The sequence below is a fragment of the Seriola dumerili genome, unplaced genomic scaffold (genome assembly GCF_002260705.1).
Source record: "Seriola dumerili isolate Sdu_G_001 unplaced genomic scaffold, Sdu_1.0 BDQW01000068.1, whole genome shotgun sequence".
Taxonomy (NCBI): Eukaryota; Metazoa; Chordata; class Actinopteri; order Carangiformes; family Carangidae; genus Seriola; species Seriola dumerili.
The window spans coordinates 4705244-4727882 of NW_019174323.1; the positions used below are offsets into that span (position 1 = coordinate 4705244).

At 43.0% G+C, this 22639-nt stretch overlaps 1 protein-coding gene across 1 annotated transcript in view; it reads right to left on the minus strand.

The window, feature by feature from the left end:
* Positions 1-3587: 3587 nt before the first annotated feature.
* The window catches only part of sdk2 (sidekick cell adhesion molecule 2), an 85973-nt gene continuing 66921 nt past the window's right edge, over positions 3588-22639 (minus strand). Inside the window, exons 37-44 of the mRNA XM_022743299.1 lie at positions 21413-21550; positions 20780-20941; positions 20563-20688; positions 19471-19635; positions 19173-19313; positions 17323-17461; positions 11487-11616; positions 3588-5817 (exon numbers count right to left, since the gene is read on the minus strand). Of these exons, the coding sequence (XP_022599020.1) occupies positions 5395-5817; positions 11487-11616; positions 17323-17461; positions 19173-19313; positions 19471-19635; positions 20563-20688; positions 20780-20941; positions 21413-21550 (1424 nt within the window). The 3' untranslated portion in view covers positions 3588-5394. The remainder of the gene's footprint in view (positions 5818-11486; positions 11617-17322; positions 17462-19172; positions 19314-19470; positions 19636-20562; positions 20689-20779; positions 20942-21412; positions 21551-22639) is intronic.

Genomic DNA, 22639 nt, shown 5'->3' on the forward strand with positions numbered 1-22639 from the left:
TGCAGGGTAGAAAGTGTACTTGTTACTTTCCACCACTGCTCCCAAGCCACCACTCCAGAACTAATGGCAATGAAATAAGAAATAAGACATTTATTTATTGTGTATGAATGGGTGAATGTGGCTTGTAGTGTGAAGCTATATAAGTGCGATCCATTTACCGTTCCATTACAGTGACCTTGAAACTTTGACCACCAAAAATCTAATCAGTTCATCCTTGAGATTTTTGTGCCAGATCTAATGAAACTCTCTCCAAGCATTCCAAATGTATCACATTCACAAGGATGGGACGGATGTGAGGGCACAGTGACCTTGACCTTTGAACTGCCTGAATCTAAATCTTATCAATTCAGCCTTGAGTCCAAGTGAACATTTGTTCCAAATTTGTAAAAAAAAAAAAAAAAAAAAAAGAAAATCTCTCAAGGTGTTGCTGAGATATTGTGGACCACAGACAGACAACCTGAAAACATAATACCTCCTGCCAAAGCTGTTGCCGGCACGGAGGCGTAATAGCATAAAGTGTGAACATGCAGTACATGTCATAGTACATTCTGGTTGAGGCCTATTTCAAAAATACCTCTTTAATATCAGAAATGTTCCCTCTGAAAATGAGCAGAGTCCATAACATTCAGCAGGATGTTTATTTGTAGCATTAGGCCAAATGTACTGCAACGTAGCCAATTACTATAATTAAAGGTCTAGACACACGGATTTCATTACTAACTCATAATATCTATGAAGGAAATTAGGGTTGACGTTATGCCCTTTACTCAAATTATTTTTGATGATGATGATGATGATGATTTCCAGATGACATGAAAAATGGCCTTTAATTTCACACATAAAGCAAATGTATAACCTTTGATGTGTAACACATTCAGGAAATGTAGAAATGAGCTTGTGCCTGTGTGCTTGCCACAGTCATCTGGTCCTCAGGTGTGAACTTTACTCTTGTCCCGCCACTGACGCCCACCTGTCTGTTAAAGTCTCTTTCACCCACCTGTAAATATCATCAGGTCTCATTATCGCACAATGGACCAATTAGAGGTGCAGAGTTTAACGGGCAGCTCTGTTTGGATCCTTCAGAACTTCAGTGAGTCCGTGCAGGAATAAAAATCTTTGATGGTGCATTACCCTGAAGTGGGCCCCCTCATTCAATTATGGCTTCCTCGTGTGGCTTTGTGTTATATGTTATATAATGCATGCAGCCTGGAAAGGCTACAGTAAGAAATTAGGACATGTGGGACTCTTTTTCTTCTGGTGGAAACTTGTCAAGTGGACAAACCAACACAGTGATAAAAATAACTGAGACCAAATATGACTTCATCCAACAATTTCAGCGATTTATGTCACAATTTTCATCTGCCATGGATCCCTAAGTGAATCTTTCTTGAACCACACACTGTGGAAACTGGTGTCCATCCACACTGCAGGAAGGGCGACAGTGAGGTTGGCTTGGGCAAATTAACTTACCAAAATGTCTATGGTCATTTTTGTGCTCTCTCCCATAATGCACATCAAGTCAGCAACCAATTTAAGCATCCACCAAACAGTACATTAGAAAGGCGTTCATGAGCGGCACTCAGGGAACATCCCTTTTCTCAAATTAGTATCCTTTCTCCAACTGCCAGCATATCCTCTTCAAATCCCCCAACCACCCTCAGAGAAGCTCACAAATGAGGCAATTAAATTCAGGGTTTCAAACTCCTTTGAACTACACCTTCTGTCTGAATCCTTTAATATTTCAACTGTGGGTTCTCAAAGCTCAGGGCTATTTAGTACCTTGGTCTCCCTTTTTAACAGGACCACCAGCTCGTTCTTTTCTCTGTCGCTCATGTCATGAGGGAGAGAGAGAAAGAAAGACATAGGGAAATTAACATTTCAGCTCGAAATACCTCCTGTCTGTGATTCCTCTGTCAAAGGGAAATTTCCCATGTGTTTTCAAAAAAGGGATTAGCCGCTCTGGACACGCTCGCTCCAATTCCCTGTTCTGTCCTATCCCGTCTAATCTCCTCTCTTCTCATGCCTATGTGTTTAGTAGGTTAGCCCTGGATCGAGTTGACTGTGATCCAATTAGCATCTAACACCATCTGAAACTGTACATGTGCTTCTGTCGTGCAAGTATGTGTCTCTTACTTCTGCTAAGTTTCTGTTCAACACATTTATTACGCCCCCAAATACATATGGATATCACTTAATGTGCAGTCGGAGGGGCTTAAAGCGCCAACTAAGGCAGTTTAGCTAACTGAAGAATGACTGATGAGCTGATGAATTGTGGTTTTCTGGGAGCAAAGAAGAAGACGAAGAAGTCAGGAGGGAACATTTGAAACCTAGACAACAGGATTTCACACCATCTGGACTGATCCAATTTATTGCTGCCCTGAGTAAACACTAACGTTAGGTGGAATTTCATCAACTAATTAGGCATTGACAGATCCATCCTATATGTGCATACACAAAACATTTACACACACAACTTTGCTGATATTGTGCAGTCTTGCATTTTTTTTGCTGGTAAACTGTTTTGGTTCCCATTTGATTGTGGTCAGAGTTGATGTTATGCACCGTGGGTGTTTAACACGTTCACTTGTTTTCATGGAAACACTAAATAAAGCCATGTTCAGACTGAAAATTGCACTATGTCAAAAGAACGCAGGGGGTGGTGTTTGTGTGGACGTGCTGCTGCAGGTACCGACGAGAAGATGAAATAGGATTTTGTTTGATTTGGTTAGAATGTATTGTTCGTGATCAGGCCAAATCATGGTTTGATTATATCCCCTATGGTAATTGTGTTTGCATTCTTTCATTTACTCTGTGATGTGGACCGATGGCAGGGGGTGGATACATACGTACTTATATAACTAAGAGTTACATTCATTACTGAATAGGAGACAACTGCTGTGCAATCACCATGTTTATGTTTTTTCATTCGCTGTGACAGAAGAGTGGTGATTGCAGTCAGCAGGTCTGCAGTGGAAAGGGGCGTTGCTAGGTATGTGTTACTGAAAATGAGAAGACTATGTTGTGTGGTGGAGGCCTTGCAGCACTGGGCTGTGGCTAAAGTTGTCAGGATCCTTTTGTAGCAGCACTGAAATGAATGAGGACACAACATTTTAAGACCTGACTCATATTGCGATTATTTTGACAGATATTGCAACTGCATTATATGGCACAATTTTAGTGTCAATGATCAATTTTGCATTTTCATTTTCACAAAAAAAAAAAAAAAAAAAGATGTCATTTTTGCTGGGTCTTATACCAAAAAAGCATGTTCCCTTACATCTGTAGAATATGATTTGTAGTCCGTGGTATCTTTGTAGCACCACAATGCTTTTCTATTACATTTATAAAAAGGTATGTCGTCACACATTTTACCTTTATCAAAATAATTGCAGCTCCTGAGATTTCAATAATATATCAATGAATTGTTCAGCCTTAGTTTGAATGAAGCTTTAGTCTATGTGACAATAGTTATATGATTTGAATGTCTCCATCCCAACCTTGTCTTCCCGTCCTTCCATCTCCAGTTTGCAATTGAGCACCAGAAAAGCTAACATTGAAAAATAATTTATTTCAGAAATGTACTGTGATCATATATTCATTCAGATTCTGCATGATAAGCTTTTGTTGCGTACAATGAAATCACCCCACAGAGAAAAAAAAAAAAATAAGTAGATGATTTTTTTAAACTTTTTTTTTTCTTTTGAACTATGGAAACTAGGAACACACCACTGAGTCTTCACTATAGCGTTATGAGTGTGCCCGGCGCCGGCCCTCTGTGGCGTTACTCCAGGCAGGTTTACAGTTGCTGCAGGTCAGTCTCTTTATAACCAGACACACAGTGAAGGATCTATAAAGCTTACGCACAAGAAGTGTTACCATACACACGCGTGCGTGCGCACACACATACACACGTGCGCACATACACACACGCATTAGCATTTGGGACACTACAGTCACACCTGAATAGTACAGAGCGATTGATTACATAAAAGGGAAAGAGGTGAGGCAATTCAATGACATCATCTCTTAGCGCAGGCTCAGCGCTGCCCCGTGATAGTGGTCAGTGATAGACAGGAGTTATACCAGCAGGGGAGGAAACAGAGAAAAATCCTCTTTGTTTCTTGTCAGAATCACACTGTTAACATTTGAGCGGGACCGGCAGCTGTGACAATCCCACACTGTACTTCAGAAAAGTTTTTGACACTCTTGGTTTTCAAAGCATTTTTCAGTAGACGTGCAGAATGAGACTGATGAGTGTATATGTGAGCCAGCAAAAGGATGAAAAAAACATATGGGTCGTGTATGCAAATGAATTCACCGCCCATATCTGTCAGGTTTAAAAGATGGCTCTCGTAGCGCGAGGGCCAGCCGTTATGATGCCACGGTCAAACAGCAGCACCGTCAGCAGTTCAGTCACAACTGGTGCCAGATATCATAAATAAGTGTTTCTCTATCAAGGCATCTTTGATTCACTGTAACACACTCACAAAAAAGGACTTTAAACACTTTCACTTTAACAGATATACACTCATATATCCGCAGGATCCTTCAGGCACAGCACAGTCACTGACATTTGACTCGCCGTGGGCCAAATGTTGTCCGACTTCTCTTATGTGTTTGTGTGCTAAAGGCCAGAGAGCCGTTTCCATGAAAACACAATGATTGTTTCTCCAAATTTCCGCTTCAAACTCTCCCAGCCCACACATTAAAAATTTGTTTGATTTGGCATGAATTCCACATCCACGTCTGTCTTTTTTTTTTTTTTTTTTTTTTTTTATCTTGTCCTTGTTTTTGTTTTTACATCCAGGCCATCCGAACAAACACTTGTCCTTTTACTTCCACAATATGGCTCCATCATATTGTTACATCAGTCTCCGTCAATGCACGAGTCTGCACTGGCATGATTTTGTCGTCTAGGTACATCTACTATATATATGTATATTTATATGTGTGTTTTTCCAAAGATTCTTGTGACTTTGTACAGAATCAAAGAGATTACCATTCGACTTGTGTTCCATAAACAGTAACAAAAAAAAGAAGGAAATAAATGTAAGAAAAAAGTCATGCAAATAGTTCAAATAGCAAAATAAAAAAAAGTGAATAGATGTTGCAGAGCAGAGTATTTTATCAACCGGTGAGAAATCAAAAGTCTACACTGGCACACTTGCACACATTACACAAAAAAAAGTGCTCCAAAAAGTCTCATAGTGTTGTTCCGCATGTATCCAGGCTGCATAAGAGAAATAATGTGAGATAAAGAAAAGTAATGAAAAGAAAGAAAGGCGTAAATGACTTGATTGGGTTGACTGCGCGTTATGCAATGCTATGTTCTCCTTCAACGCAGGTTGGGTGGGTAGATATTTCCAGAACTTTCTATGTCCCTTTCAGCATTTTTCACACAAAGGAGGAGAAGCCAGCAATGGGGGCCCGCGAGCCTGGGGCTAGACTGCTGGGGGGCCTGTAGAGGGTGCTGTGCTGGCTAGGGGGGTTGGAGCTCTGCTGGGAGGGGGTGGGAGTCCGGCTACCTTTGGGCCTAAACAGGCTGCCCTGGCCCTGAGGCTGGCCTTGGGCCTGCTGCGGCTGGGGGCTTGGCGAACTGAGTTGGGGTGGCAGTGGTGGTAGAGGAGGCAGCGGCGGCGGGGCGCAGTGATCAGGGTCGCCCGACTCAGACTCGGTGTAGCTGTAGGCCTGCGCCCGGGATATGCCTTTCTGCTGGCGGCGCCAAGAGTTGTAGTAGGTGGGGTCGCTTATGTAGTGGTTGACGAAGGAGTGGGTCTTCTGTCGGTTGGGGTCCACCTCGTACTCGCTGTCGCTTCCCTGTGAGAGACAGCAGAAGAAGAAACACTGAGTGATGGCGTTAGAGTGGGAAGATTGTGCAGTGTTTCCATGGGGAGCAGTTAGAGATGCTGAGGCTATAAATGTAAATGAACATGAAGTTATTGAATTATTCTGAGCAGAGTCATCAATTCACAATCATCCCTGTCTAAACAACGAACACACATGCACACACACACACACACGCACATTTACTACACAGCACGAGTACACATGGACGTCAAAGATGGTCAAAGATGGTCAAAGCATGATTACTGAAGGATGACTTGTTACTGAAGCGTGCACTGAAAAACGGACAAAGGCAAAAGGTCAATTTATCTACAGGATTTTTGTAAGATCTTTGTATCCACACCACGCCAGCAAGACGGGGTTTGGTGTTGGTGTATATAGAACAGTGGACCACATAAAACCCATAATGGGAATCTCAGGGAGAGGATTGGGTGGGGAGTTGCAATAGGAACCAGTCACCTATCAGGCTAAAAAAAAAAAACATTCAAAAGCAGGCAGCCACAGGAACCTCACCAAATGCAGTGGAAGTGTATGTAGACCACCTGTCCCATATGAAAACACCAGCGCCTCCTATGGGTGAACAGAACAATGGGTTTTACAGTACATCACCATAACAGAATGATTCAAATGGCCCAGTCATGATGATGGCAATACCATAAATATGTATACATATATATGTATAGATCCTTTTCTGTGTGAATGGTGTGAAAAGCTGATAAAAAGATGAACAAAATAAACAGATTGTGAACAGGAAACAGAATTGATTTTAAGAGTTCACTGAGAATTTTTTTTTTTCTTCATGTTTCAAGTGAGTTTGAATTCCACCCAAGCCATCTGTAGAGAAATGATCACGATCCTCAGCACATTCTTGTCACTGACTCTCCACCTTGCAGCAGGCTCGTCTGGAAACACCATTGTACTCACGTCAAGTAACATTCCATGTGTCGGACTAAAAAGCAACGTGATCATTGACTGCTGCGGAGCGTATTGCTCATGGTCAACTAATTGCAATAAAAGCAAGCTGCCAATTGGCCAGCTAGCCCTGCGATTAATCACCGGGATACAATGAACTAATGCACGCTTGACTTTGCCAAAAATTGTCACAGGGTAATTTCCCAAAGAGGCAACTTAGGTGTATAAAAAAAGTATGACTGTATAAAAGCTTCTTTGCTCTCTCACCCGTCATATTATCATGTTCCATCTTCTCATACAAGAAACATGGCTGCTGGCACGCACTCGTAGAAGAACGCGATCCAGAGCACAGATCCTTTGCTGGATATTGCACGGCACATATGTGACACATATGGCGGTAGAGTCAGATTTCCCTCTGCCTCAACTCCTCTCCTATGCCAAACCCCCTATATAAAAGCTTTTTCTTTTGTTGCATGTCAGCAGAGTTTATAAATGTCCAAACACTAAATGCTTGGGTTGAATTAGAAGAAAAATGGCCCCGCTTTTTCATCCTCTTTGATTCTAAACAAAGGGACTCCCTTCCCCCCTTCTTTTCCCCAAATTAATCAAAGGCAGACCATGTGCACAGCAATGTTTTCTGAAATCAATCACAATGATCATATATCCTTTTCTTTTTTTTTTAAACTTTCTTTTATATGGTGCTTCTTCTCAATAAAGACTCGGGGTGTGAGATGCATCAGTGGTTGCGTGTGTTTGTGTCCATTTGTAATATTGTTGTAAACACTTGAGGCCAACCAGTGTTGAAAAAGCATTCCAATCATGCCAGTGTGTTTAGCAACACAACAACGCCATAACAAGATCCATTCACAGTGGACCGACGAGACACACTGAGCCACTTCAAGTGGTATTACCTCACTCTCAAAGAATTAACACTGCATTGAGGGATGAAACGCCATTCTGGTTGTGTGTGTATGTGAGAGCGTGTGACTGTGTGTGGTAGTGGCAGTGGGGAAAGAGTGAGTGCAGACCAAGTGTTGACATGGTGAATTGCGTCCTACTCCTGTCTCTTGGAGCTTGGCTGTGAAGTGTGCGCAACAGATGTTCGGACTCTTAAAATGTTCTATGTACAAGCAAACACCTCTCCAATGTGTCCTCTTTTTTTTTTTTTTATTGCTTTTCGATTCACCAGCCAGTCTTTCACAGAAATAACTCAAGGATCCAGCTTCAGCTGAGAAGCTTGAAGATTTCCTGTGGGCCAGCGTCGCAGGTGAAACAGCGCCTTAACTTCAGCTCATTACAAGATAATTACTAGCGCTGGATTCTGTGAAAGAAACAGGCTTTAGGCACGAGATGCAGCGTTGCACTTCAGCCTCAAGGGAACCAACCGTCGTGTTTATGCATGGATAAGACAGACATATGCCATCCTGCCAGTGTCAATTATTAAACATTTTTTCATCATTACGATGTTAAATTAGGCAGAGAAACAGATCTAATTAACTGGTGAAACCTCTTGACAGTAGTTTATTTTATCAACAGCATAATAAAGTTGCCCTGTGTTCATGTTTACAGTCACTAACAATGTAGGGAGAGGAACAATGTAAGAGACAGAAAACAAGGAGAAAAACATGACAATGGAGGTGTAACAAATACGGGCCAAGGTACGATTTATTGGAGATGAATTGGTCATTATCAGAAAATAAGGCAGCTGTTCAGCCACTCTATCTCAAAGAACTTTGACCTTTGACCTCGACATATGCTGTCATCTTGGATTGTGTGTTTTTACTTGCAATTACGGCTAAATTTGTTCCATTGCACACCTTAGAATTGATCGATTATTAAAATGCTTTGTAAATAACTTTACTTTCCTGAGGTTCATATAACGGCACAAGATTGAAACAACAATCTCCTGGTGAGCAGGGATCCCATCCCCCCTCCCCTCCCCAAACATTGATGCATACCCCAATACCACAGAGTGGGTCAGTCCTTTGTCCTCTAGTTATGGATTATTTCAAAGAGGAGGGGGAGAAAAGAGGGGGCTGTCTATGTCACTCTCATTGATGAAGTGAACCCAGCAGGGGTCCCCTGAGACAAAGACAATAACAGTATATGTGGGGCTCGAGGGGGATTAAAGTCCAGAGACATTCCCAGTACATATTTTTTAAGCTATTTCTGTGCAGAAGAAAAAGAGTGGAGGATAAACAGGAATGGGAAGATATGTTTTTTGGCTGCATACTGAGCCGCCTGCTGCATCAAGGCAGGGATATAGTCCTCCTTAGCAGCTCCAATCCCTTCTGTAATGTCTGTTGATTCATCAGAACAATTATAATCAAAGGGATTTGTGATTTTGTTTGGCGTTAGCTCTGTCCAAGACTGGTGGATTCACTTTAATGAGAGTAATGGAAGCATGTGCATTTATTCCTTTAACATGTCATAAGTATGTAGTTTAAGGGACTAGAGGTTAGTTCTCTTCTACATCATCCCTCCTTTTGCTTGCCATCTCGCTGTCCCTCCACCACCCTCTCTTTTGTATACATGCCATAAAATTATTTAAAAAATAAAATCTAATTTATCTGGGCTCATAATTTTCATTTATTCTGGGTTATGACATCACACCTCAGACAGGGCCAGTCAAAACAAAGTGGTGCGTTGTCACTTGAGACAATCCAAACATTACAGACAGTATTCTCAGTTGAGCTGCGGCCAAAAAAGCTACAGTACAGTAGCCCCACGGAGAAGCTGAGAGAGAGAGAGAGAGAGAGAGAGAGAGGGTGGAGAAAAAGAAAGCATGTGAGGGAAAGCAGACATTTTCGTTTCTCTCCCACGGAATGCCACTCTGCAGAGAGAGAGCATAATCTACAATCCATCTCTGACTCAGAGATGAGATCATCAGTCTTCGGCTGGTTTCAGCCTTAAATGAAACACAAAGCTGCTGCAACAGAGACAAACCTTAGAAAATGAGAAAACGCTGCAGACTGAAGGGGATAAAAGTCAATAGGCGTCTACCTGCAGGGCAGCAGAGCAGTAATGGTGGCCTTGTTGCCTTGCCAAGTCAATGTTAGCTTCCTGCAAATCCCCTCTTGAGGAGGAGTACAATAGTCAACTTATACCTGCTGGTGGAGGCCCCGGGGATTAATGAGGACAGACAGCACAATGGCACACTGATAGCTCCGAGTTATCCGCTCAATAAAACTTCAAAGAGCATTCCTGGATTTTTCCAAAGCGCCATTGGGTGCTGATATGGTGGCCTGTCAAGGGTGTATGGCAGTGGAGCCGTGGCGTAACAGTCAGGCCTCTGTGTGTTTTATCCCATCAAAGCTAACGTCAGCACCTTGAATGTGCAGCGTGGCAGCTGGCAGGCAGGCGTCGCCGGTTTACTACATTAGGGCCATGTTTGACAATACACAAGTGCGAACGGTAGATATGTCGGACAGGTGATGAAATATCGAAATGCTTCATTTGAGGGGATCTCATCATGCTGCGAAAGGTCCTGTCTGTAGCGATTCATTGTAGGGAGATTTTCATTTGATCTGGAAATAGGACTTAGGTCTTGATAAGGTCAGGTGGGGAGAGATTTCTGGCTGCGGAATTCACACGGGAGACGTATGTAGCTGAGAGATGTTCCAAGATAATTTGGGAAATGCCTCGAGTGAAGAAGTCCTGGATGAAAGAAAACACTGAAGGAAGACTGAAAGAAAGGGAATTCATGACCACTTCCCACCCTGATGCTTTCATCTGACTAGGACCGCAAGATGGTTTGTCGTAAACCACCAGAGAACTGGTGGCGGGAGGTGACATAAACAAAAAACAGAAACAACATATATGCACAGAGGGGAAGAAACAATGTCGATCAAAGCACAACAGGGAATAAAGGAAAAATCCATAATGAAAAAAAGACCAAACTCAGAAAATCAGAGACATGAGGGTGGGCGGCACGCAGACGGATCAATGGAGAGATACAGAGAGGCAGAGGGAAAAGGCACAATTTATCAATTACACTCACTCAGTGGGCAAAAGTAGTTTGGCTCAGCACATAGCAAACGCCACAAAGTCAGGCATTCTAGCAATAGCTGTTAGTCATCTATCAGTCCTGACAGTGTCTGCTCAGAAGACTCGAAAAATTCACACAAGATTGAAAACTATGATTTTAACGCTAATGAGGCTTGTCTCCACCACAGAAGAAGCCAATATGGTATCCTGGATGATTTTTTTTTGTGACTCTGACCTTACCTACTGAAAATTCTATAGGAAAAGTTGGATAGGCAGCAACCTCCATTACATCATTACATAGCTAGCTCTGAAATAAATTTTGCCTTCTATCTAACGTAAAAAATGCTGTGGCTGAGTGCAGTGGCCTGGATCTCAGGTGGAGGTTTGCAGACAACATTCTCCACAGGTCACTGACTGGTCTAAAAACTGCTTTGCCACCAGCGAGCAGAGTCATTAATCTCTCATCTCTCCATGTGCAGCACTGTAGCTACACCTCTGCAGGTCAAATGCATCCAGGTGAATGACAGAGAGAGGACACCATGTGGACAGTATGAACTGACACAACAACGCTGTAACAGCTGACGATGCAAAGCAGAGATGACTATGTGCACACAGACAAGTACAAAGTACAAACACATAACAAATACACACTTTATGCAGACAGGTAGTGGACATTTAACATACAGAGACCATACAAGACAGAGTGCAACCCCCCCCCAAACAAACAAGTGTTGCTACTGCACCTGTGAGTCTGAGATTTCCGAGGGTTTTTCAGTCAGGCTGCTGCTCTCTGCAGGGATCAGGTCATTGTACTTTGTACTGACGTCTTCGTCGGAGTAGTGAAGGCTGCCTGGACTGGGCCTGGGAGGAGACCTAGGCGCAAAGGGATAGAGGTAAACTATCAGAAGACTTAAGGTGGTTGTTGTCCTCCACCAAAGGATTTTGTTCAACCGTACATTGTTTTGGCATTTCATGACAAACATATTTCATACTTTTTGCCATCATTACTATCAGTTATTAATGAACATTGTGCTTATCAAAGTAACTGATGAGATCTAGGCACGTGCTCATCTTATAAAAAGGAAGATGGGGCAACAATCATGAAGTCAGATGATTGGACAAATGGCAGGTTTATACCCCATTCAGACACACGTTAAACCCATGCAGAGGGTCTATCTGTATGGGTCAGCCGACCCTCCTTCACGACCCTCCTCTTGTCCATAGGCACGGATCGGCCTCTGCCTGGCTTTGGTGAACTGGAGTTGCAACCAGGAGTGGAAATGAATTCGTTCTTAATTCATTATTGAGAAGCAGGGTGGCAGCTGTCTCATGTATGCGCCCAAAGCGGGTCGAACACATGTCGGGTAGAAAGTAATACCAAGCTTTCATCACATGTTGCACACAGTTTTCCTGTGCAGTTAATTATCTCGGACATCTCAGACATTTCACCTTCAGGTGCATCTTCAAATAAAGTGGTTTAGATATTCCGGCTGAACTGTTGTGCCTGTGTCGTGTCCCTACTGTGGCCTGGTGGTCAAGGACACAACGTCCCTCAGTTGGATGCCAGCTGGGACCCTTTGTTGCATGTTACTCCCATCACCATTTCAACCCTATCACCCTCCTTGTTTTCTGTCTGTCTCTACTGTCAACTATTAAAAAGACAAGCTGCCAAAAAAAAAACAAAACAAAAAAAAACAATCTTTAGAATAACTGTCTTGTTTACAGCCTGTCTGATCTTCTAGCCCCTCGTCTGTCTTGCTGTATTGATGTTGCCATGCTCCTAAATCTCAGTAATTACTTTGCCAAGTACAACGCCATAACAACCAACAGAAACAACGGCCAAAATTATGCAAATAAGACCTAAGCTGTCATGATCATCCTTTAAAAATATCATCCTTTATTTGTATTCAGCATCAACACTGAAGCGGATTCTGATAAACAAGCAAATGAAGCTATGCAATGACTCTGGGTGTCCATCACTTCCACTGATGTCTGAGACAAAACAGCGAGCGCTCCCTTTCAAATTCACATGTATCACAGTCTGTGTGTGTAGGAGGAGTGCAGCTAGATGAGAATCATGGGACACTCATGAGACGGCTGCCTACAGTCAGTCTCTCCTGGAATGAATGATTCGCCCTGATTCGCTCCTCACTGTGGGCTGTGGAATGTCAAACCACCGGGCCCTTGTGACTAAATTATAAATTGAACTCGTGCGGCGCTCAAGGGGTCATTACACAAATGGCAGCCTTAAGGCTTTTGCTCTGGCAAATGTTATCAGAGCCTACGTGAATGATGGCATGGATTAAACTGTCAGTGGCATGCTGTGGTGATTAAATATGTCACTCAGGTGTGAGTTTAAAGAGTTTAAGTGATGGGGATGAGCGAAGGGAGGATTCTTGAAGGGAGTGTGTGGTGGGAGAAGGCTTGAGGAGAGGTGTTGAGTGAAACTGAAGGCTGAAAGAAAGAAGGAATGAGGAAAAATGAGGGCAGAGAAAGATGAAATTCTGGAAAAACAATTCCTAAAATGGTGCACTCTTGTCAGGGCTTCTTTAAGTAAATATGAGAGGAGAAAAAAAAAAAACGCTCTCTGTGCTTAAGCTCCTCCGTACTTTCCAGTGTCCCCAGTCCTGCTAAACAAACACCCATCTGTTTCTGCTGATTGGTGCTGGTTTGGCCGGGACTACTGGGACATACTGACTCCTGTTGACTTTCCAGGCCGCGGTGTCGGCCGCCAGTCGCTGCCAGCGGAGCTGCTGCTGCTGCTGCAGCACAAACAGGCGCTTTACACGTGGAAACCACATTTGCATAAGTATTTTCCAAATAAATATGTTTTGAAAGCATTTCAAAAATGCTGTGGGTGAATTCCAGCAGTTTTCACAAGCGCTGGTGTTTTGAGTGTGGTGTGGACAAAATGGAAAACTCCACAGGGAAATCACAAAGCAAGCTGTAAGTCAATTACCCTCGATGAGTTATATTAAACTAGATTAAGAGTTAATTCATTTAATTTGAATGGAGGAGTGGAACGTGTAACATAGAGAACGACTTATGTACAGAACATACAATGTACTACAGTTCTGCTAATTTGTGTGGTGTCTGTGAGTACGTGTATGTTTGAGGATGTTCAACAGAGCTCCGGACTGTGATGAGAGCTGCCGTCACTACACAGGATAAAACTCTGTACTTACACAGAGCAAATCTTTCTGTCTCCAGGAGAAAAAGATCCGTTTTAATGCACCATGGAAAATAAATACTAAATAATGGCAACTGCCAATTGGCTTAACCCCCCCCCCCCCCCCGTATACTTGGACTGAGAGGGTTTGGAGAGAGGGTATATATACTAATACAGTGAAGTGATTTGAATCCCTCTACATAATCACTGAATCATATACAGTATATATACATTTTTCAATTTATACTTCCCCAATTCTTTTTTTCCAATGTTAAATTGATTATAAAGAATGTAGATACAGTGGAGAGTGGAAATGTGAATATGATGTATAAGTTGCTGAAACTGAAGTAAAAAATGAGTTAAAAAAATGCCAAGTGCAATAATTTCTCTGAGCACATGTCAGGTCACGCCAAACAACTTTCCAAAACCCAATGATATTCATGGCTGTTCTTCAGAAAGAAAAAGAACAGCAAAGTAAAAATGGGAGAAAGAAGAAGAAAATAATCAATGGGAGGACATTTGTGCTGGCACACATAAAAAAAAAAGCTTCACACTTATGGAAAGAATATGTATGGAGGGTACAGCTGCTGTATTTTATTCTATCTGCATCATCCAAGTGTTGCACAAGGTGTGGAGATATCTTTGTGAACTTCACACATATATTTTGGTCATGTGAATCAACCACTTCAAATGACATTGAAGTGGTGTTAAGAGGAAAATATAATGAAATTTGAACATGTCTTTTACTAGTCTTATTAGGTGTAATTCCTCTTGAGATAACAGATAAAAAGGATGAATATTTACTTCCATCACTGAGAATAGCTTCTCTGAAATAATAAGAGGAAACTGGAGGCAAAGGGGAAGCTCAAGTAGGCTATAGAGAAATGGGGAAAAAAATAGTGGAGCAAATAAATGTGAGGCAATTTTGACTCTTTTGAAAGGGGGCTGAACAGCTGCTACTTAAGGTGAAATCATGGTGGATGTGGATGAAATTAATGTGTACATGTTTGGATATGCATGATACACTGCACTATAATATGATACTCCTGCACTACAATATGTATGTATAAGTATATATTTCATGTCTTTCCTGATACATTCACATATTGCTTCATCCTTATTACAATTATTATTTTATGTATTAAAACATGATTGGGGGTCATGCAGTAATATTATAATTCATTATGTAAATAAATGACAATGAGTCATACAAAAAGTACAATGATTAATACATTCATCAGCTAATCATTATAGCGAGATAAAAACAGCATATACAAGCATCCTTCCATTATTCCTTTGCCAACAACACGAGTGCAAATGTGACATTTTAAAATAACATCCTAGTAGAATTTCCCCAGATACAATTTCTCTAAGATGCAGTCCAACTCACAAAACACCACAACAAAGTCTTAATCACATCTCTTAATTCCTATCTGCGCTATTTTCCCAAGCGGTCTCTCCACCGTAACCTTTAGCAACTTGAATTCCTCAGCAGTTCTTTCAGCCGAGTCCCCCTTAAGACACGGTCAGACAAAGAGCTGGAGCCGATGTGAAGAAACGCTGTTGTGAGCCCACTGGGACATTATGATAAACTGCCTGTTTAAAAACATTGAGGAAGCTCAGCCCACTTTCAGCCCTTCTCCTTGACCCTCATGCGCTGTCGCTGTCGAGCGAAGCGTAAATTATTTATCAGCTCTTCTCGCTCGCACAGAGAAGGGTCCACTTAATCCTCTCGCAGCAAAATTCAGTCAGCAGTATGTCGGGTAAGAAATGAGAACCAGGGGGTGAAATCAAATCTGCCCCCGGTCTTTACTCATTATCAGGCTCTCCTCTTGCTACAGTCGCCTGTAGGGACTTATTAACATGTCTGAAGTGTTCAAGAGCTTTGTCACTCAAGAGTGTTTAAAACCACGTTAATCTACACTGAATTACTTCACCAAGACCTCCTTAAACCCCAAACTAGTGTGTCAAAGTAGGTTTCAAACTTCTTAAAGAGAATGATACAAAGCCACACAGGAATGATGCTGCTAATCCCTCCTCCTTTGTCATAACAGCAGTTAAAACACTCGTCTCCTGGATGAACCTGGGCCCCAAAACACATTTGCAAGCAGGAGTTTATGTGCTTGGATTGTTAATATCTTACATAAAGCGTGCAACAGATCGAGTGTATGTAAACGTTAACTATTCTACAGTGCTAGAAAGGCATATTGGCAGTTTAAGTAGTGACCGATTAAGTTGTCACTTACCAAAAGTGAACTGCATTGATTTCCCTGTGATGCTGATTGAATTCACTGCCATGCATATTGGCCCTCGTGTTAAGCTCTAAGACAAATGATCTCCACACAAGAGAAAATCTCTGTCCAATTTCAACCATAAATGGCATTAGCTGTCTTGACACAGCTCTGAATTCGAATGACTACAGTGGGATTAAGAATGTGTTTGATTTCTGATCCCGGTATCAAGCGGAGGACTTCATCCTGCCTTTGGTATTCTAAAACCAGAGATCAAGATGCGGCATTAATCTATAATCGGAGGCTCAGGTGTCGGGATTTTTCAGTTCCTCCTCTATGGGCGTGGGAGTTGAAAGAGGGGTGATTTTGAAAGTACATCTGTGCATTCTTTCACCCCACCCCCCACCCCCCACCCCACCCAACCCCTCGCCTTCTCCCTTGAAGCCGGAGAATATAATAGGAAGCTGCCTGGAAGCTCCTCAAAGACCTGGGCCTGCTTTGATCTGTCCTCAAGGTGACACTCGCTTGCACAAATAGAGATGCACCCACCCAAACAAATGTATCACATTCTCATGCAAAAAACAAAGCACTGTTCATAATATGGACTTGGAGACTCCTGGACATATGCACACAGAGAGGCAGGTTTCGGAGGAGTGCACCTGTCTCTTCCAGTCAGTAACAATACAGAATGCTGTCATATCCATATGAAAATATAGTCACTGTGCCTGAGTCCACCTCTTACCTAAACAGGCTCTAATAATGTAATGCAGAGAACACAGTCTGATGCAGACTTGGACTTATGACTCAGTCCCTGAAGCGTTCTTAGCACAGGTGTCAGTCTGAGTGATTGGCTCTAAACAAGGCCATGGTCTCAGCATGCTGCATGTCCTACAGCTGGGGACTCACTCAAATACAGAAGCTCATTAAAAGGGAATCTGTCGTGAGTCTTGTTTGTTTGCTGCTTTTAAATGGCAGGAAGAGTGAGTTTAAGTGCAAGTTGTTAGTAGGAGGGTGGTTTTTTCTCTCCACATAACTGAAGGTGTTTTCAGACGTTTTCCATGGATAAAGCAATTTTTTATTTATTTTACCATATGGTTATTTAATTTGGACTTTAAATTAAGCTTCTAATTTGAATATAATCTGCAGTGTTAATAAGCTGCAAGCGTGCGGATCACTGACCTGGTGTAGACGCCGTTCTTCCGGCAGAAAGAGTTCTTCACAGACAGCCGTCGGTTGTTGAGCTCCAGAGCAGGGAAACGTCCTTCATCCAGGCTGACCATGTCTCCGTGGGTCAGAGCGTTGCAGTTGGAGTTGTTACCTGGACACACGTATAGAGACACTGTGTGACCACAGGCCAGACGAACAGGCAGGTTAGTGTCTGGGAGGACGAATGGAACTGAGTAATGCCCTTCTTTAAATGATTATTATTCCAAGACTTTAGCAGGATAAACCTTGAGACTTGACTGTTTTTGTTTTCAAGTTTCATGCAGGTAAGTCCAAGTAAACTTTCCAGCACCTAAAGCAATAGTTCATCTTTCAGCTTTGGAAAATATGCTTATTCGCTTGCCCAGAGTTAGATGAAAAGATTAATAACACAAATATGTAGCCAGAACCAGCAGGTGGTTAGCTTAGCATCGCATAAAAACAGGGGCAACAGGGGGTACGGCTAGCTCTGGGTGTTAATTAGTGAGTCTTAGAGGTGCTGGTGCTGGAAGGTGGATTTTGTTACCTTCAGACTGAGCAAGGCTAGATGCGTCCCCCTGTTTCCAGTCTTTGTTAGCTAAGCCAACCGGCTGCTGGCTGTGGCCTTACTTTAACAGACACATGCGGTATGAGAGTGGTATCAGGCTTCTCATCTCACTCTCGGCAAGAACACAAATACACCAATTTCCCAAAATGATGAAGTACTGCATTTGAGTCTGACTCAAGACTTGCAGCTTTGTTTCTTAATAAAAACACACAATGAGATCTACTATTAAAAATGTGACAGAAATAATAATAAATAAGAGATTGAAGCAATAAACCACAGATATGAACTGCAAATGGAGAATTTACAGGTTACACAATGTATTAAACATAGAATAGAGACTTTTTATCCAATATCTAATGACAGGACATTTCCTATCATATAACATTGCAAATCCAAGGCTAAAAATGACTCAATGACTCATAGAAAAGCATGTACAAAAATACCTCAGCATATGATAAATGAGTGTGCCTCTCTGTGTAAACACTGTCAGTGGATCACACATAAATGGGCAGTAAAGCAACTATTTTGCCTCGACTCTAAGTGTCCCTCATAAGTCATCAAACTGCTTGCCACACTGCTCCACAGTAGATTAATGTTTGGAGAGGCTGGTGCTCGCCACGTTACAGGTTAAAAACACTTTCAGTCATCCTAAGACTTATGGCGGACCAGGACCTCCGTGGTTGCTCCGGGGCTACTTGAGGTCAATTGGTGGTTACGCAAACACACAGAAACAGAAAGGCCGCTGGGTAGGTCCAGCGGCCTGGGCCAGATTCCTAGAGGGGGATATGCCAGGCTTTCAGAGTGGCTTTGTGTTGGAGTGAGAAGGAACCTCTTGTTTTTCCTGTCAGTCAGAGAGATGGGCAGTGACCCGCAGGGACCCCCCTCCCTTCCCCTGCCTGGCAGCTAAACAGCCATTGCAGAAGTGCTGAGCTGAGGGAAATACCCGCTGATGTCAGAGCTGCACTGAATGGACAAGTATGCTCCCTACTCCCGCTTCCCTACTCCCTCTCCCTCCCTGCCTTTTTTGTTCCCTTGCTACTCAGTCAATTATCTGTTTCATTCAAAATCAGAGCATAACCCTCGAACAAAATAAAAAAAAGTTAGCTCAAGTTCACTGCTCTGAATTTGAAAACTGCAAATCATCAAGTCGCCACATTAAGTGTTAGAAAAAGTCAAGTCATCAGATTCGTGGCCCTCTGTGCCACTGGGTTAGAAGAAAGGTACGGGGCCTCTATAACTGTTAAATGCTCCATTTAATTGTGAAATTGTGTGCACTCACCTGATTCGGACTTCTTGGCATACTTTTTGCTCTGTCCCCTGATAATGAGGATGAAAACCAGCAGCAGGATAAAGATGAGCCCCACCAGAGCCACCACGACCAGGAACCACCACTCCTCGTAGAAGGGCGCCACTTTTTGAGCTGAATGAAACACGGAAAATTGGAATTCACTGTTGCTGAAAAAACATGTGGCCATATTTCTGTGATGTCTGAATGACCTTAGGGAATTTAATTTAGTCTGAAAATTAATGCAATTCAGTTTTTCAGTTTTTTTTTTAACAAACACATAAAAGCTCACCAGATATAGAAGGAGAGGGTAGACTTGGAGAGCCATAGCCGTAGTCGTTCACTCCAATTACCCGGAAGTCGTAGCTGACCCCTTGCTTTAGGATGTCCATGTTGAACGTATGTAATGTTGCTTCCTTGGGGATGTCCTTGATTAAGATATCCCACAATCCCTCATCTGTAAGGGGTCAGAGGAGAATATGAAAGTTGCAAAACATTTAAACAATGTCAATATGTCTTTGTTAACAGGTTGTTTGTTTGTTTGATATAAGGCTCCGGTCTGGCTGGCAGCTCCCAGGGTAATTCATAATTCCTACAAATATTACACAATCCATCAATTTCACTGCTCCCGTAAAATTTACAGCAACCAAATCTACATCATAAACAGTGGCACAGCCATATTTCAAATGAAGCTATGTTAGATGGCTCACTGCTGGCTTTGGAAATTCTGTCAGAGACCATTTATTACACATCGCGGCTTGTAAACATCAGTGTAAGTTTGACTCTTTTAATGGGGTACACAAACATAAACAAGCACCAGAGTTCATCTGTCATGTTGCACAACTCTGGCAAAAGTTAGAGAAGCTGATGTAATTTAATCTGGAGACAAAAACAAGTCATCAAGTTATATGAGGCTGCAGAGAGTTATGGCCCTTGGCGTACGCATTAGAGAAGATGAGGGGGAATGGGCCTGCGTGGGGCTGGTTTAACCATCTTCATTGTCCCCTGGGCACTGACCCTCAGCTATACATTATCCTCCAACAGCCCTCTTTCAAATCTAGAACAAAGTATCCCCCTCAATTTTCACTTAAAAGTCATGAAATACCCCCCCCCCGTGAGTCACCTACCATCCATCACCCTCTTAACCCTGCCCGATGTGTCAATCACAACTGAAACCGGATGCCAATTGTCTCAACTGCAGCACCTCGATCAATAATCCATTAAAATACCAGGGACACAGACAGCGGGGCAGCAGATGTTGACACTTTATACCACTTTCCTTAATCAAACTATCAAGGTGGCATCAAGGCAAGGTCTAGAATTTCATGGCTGAAGTGGTGATCATCTGGTTTGTGTCCTTACGCAGCCGAGGCGCATACTCTACCTGAAGGCCTGGCCTCGATGACGTAGCGTGTGATGGGAGCGCGTCCTGGGTCCCCGCTGGTCCAGTGGATGGTCAGGGCTGAGCCATAGCGTGTGATAAAGGGCTCTCCAGGGGGTCCCGGGGCTCCTGAGGAAGAATAATAAAGTGTTAGAGTAAAAGGATAAAAAAAAAAAAAAAAAACAATAAATAAAAACATTAACATTGTCACTAAACAAACCTTCTCCTGGGCCGGTGGTGATGTTGGCTTCCACCTCGGGCCCATAGATGAAAGTCTTGGCCCGGATGCGGAAGTTATATGTGATGCCGTCGGCCAGGTCTTTGAGCTTCAGCCAGAGGGGCCCGCTCCCCTTCACGTCCACCGTCACTGTCTTACTGACGCCTGGGGGGGAGGGGGAGTGAAGACAGTCGGCACAGGCCACTGAAGACTCTAGACAAACACACCACATTTAGAGCAGGTCTTACACAGGCCAGGCAATGTGGGAGCACACTCGACACAGGCAAACACACACACGCACACACACACGCGCGCACACACACACACGCAGTAATGGAATTAGTTGTGGGAATTGCATTTTGGCACTGTAGTCACATATTATTTATGATGACAGTAGAAGCTATGCAAAGGTTGCAATGACACATGAGCTGTTTAGGTCAAGGTGATGGTTAGCTTATAGCTCAAGAAAAATGCACACCACAAGATTATGACCACTCTGAGCTAAATTGATCTAAACAAAAGTCAAGTTTTAATTCATAATCCTAATCGATCTTGGAGTGTGCATGAATTATAGAAGCCAGCAGCCATTATAAGCAGAGAGAAGTCTAATAAATAAAGGTAAGAATGAGGGCTTACCATCCACCGGTGTGCAGGGTTCATAGACCAGACGGTAACCCTCAATGATGCCGTTGGGGAAGGTGGGCTCGCCCCAGGACACATTGACCGAGGTGGTGGTCAGCTCACTGAAGTGAATGAAGCTGGGAGCACTGGGAGCTGGGAACATACACAAGTCAAAGGTCAAAAGATGCTTGGGTAACAGTCAGTAAGCGGGGTATGCATAAGGGGATTTGGATGTTTTCCAGCATCTTCCAATATGTGTGTGCCTCAGTGCAGGGCCTGAAATAAAGGCTGGCTACAACTAAAGGCTAATCATATGGCAATGGGTTAGGATCACAGGCTTATATTTGAGTTAGCCTACATAATGGGCACATGATGGAACCGGCTTGACCCACCTACTGTAATCTCAACAAGACAACTTGTTAAGGTACTTAATAGCTGTGGAAGTCAATCAAAATCATCGAATAATGTGCTCTGGCTTTTTCTTTTCTTACAGCTGGTGTTTTCTTTCTGTGTTTGGGAAACTTGAAAAAGCGATTACTTTTCCCTCAGCCTTTAAAGTCTCTATCTGCAGATCTAAACTGCTGCTGCTGCTGCTGCTGCTGCTGCTGCTGTTACTTTTCAGATCCAGAGCTGCAGCTGTGACATCGTTCGTGCTGCAGCTTTCTAACTGAGTGATATTGGCTGAGACTGGCGAGCGAGTGTCCTCGTTCACCAGTTGAACCGCCTTGATTAGGTCAACGCCACATTTTTTGCTATACTGCATAGAGGTTAAAAGGCTTAAAAATACTATCTGACCCAGGTCATTCTAATTCACAATCACAATGGCTGCTCTCAGCCTCCAGGGCCCATTACAGCTGGCGGAGCTTGTGACACCGCTGTGCTCAAAAAACAGTTCGCCCTGTTGTCTTTAAACTTGTCGAGCAGGAGTCGAGACGCTCGCTGAAGACAATGTCTCTTTGTCTTCTAAAAAGATGGGATAGCTATTTCCATAGTGCTCCTCCCCTCCTCTCCTCCTCGCCCCCTTCCAGCTTGTCATCTGCTTCCTCCTCTCACGACACTGACCCACAAGGGAAAACCAAGAATCTGTGAATACCTTCTTTTTCTTCCTTCTCTACTGGTGCAGCACACAAAAGGCAACACAATTTTTAGAAAGAAAGAAAGATGGATAAGAGGAACAGGGGATGTTTGGTAGGGGGGGTGGGGTGTGTGTGTGTGTGTGTGTGTGTGTGTGTGGGGGGGGGG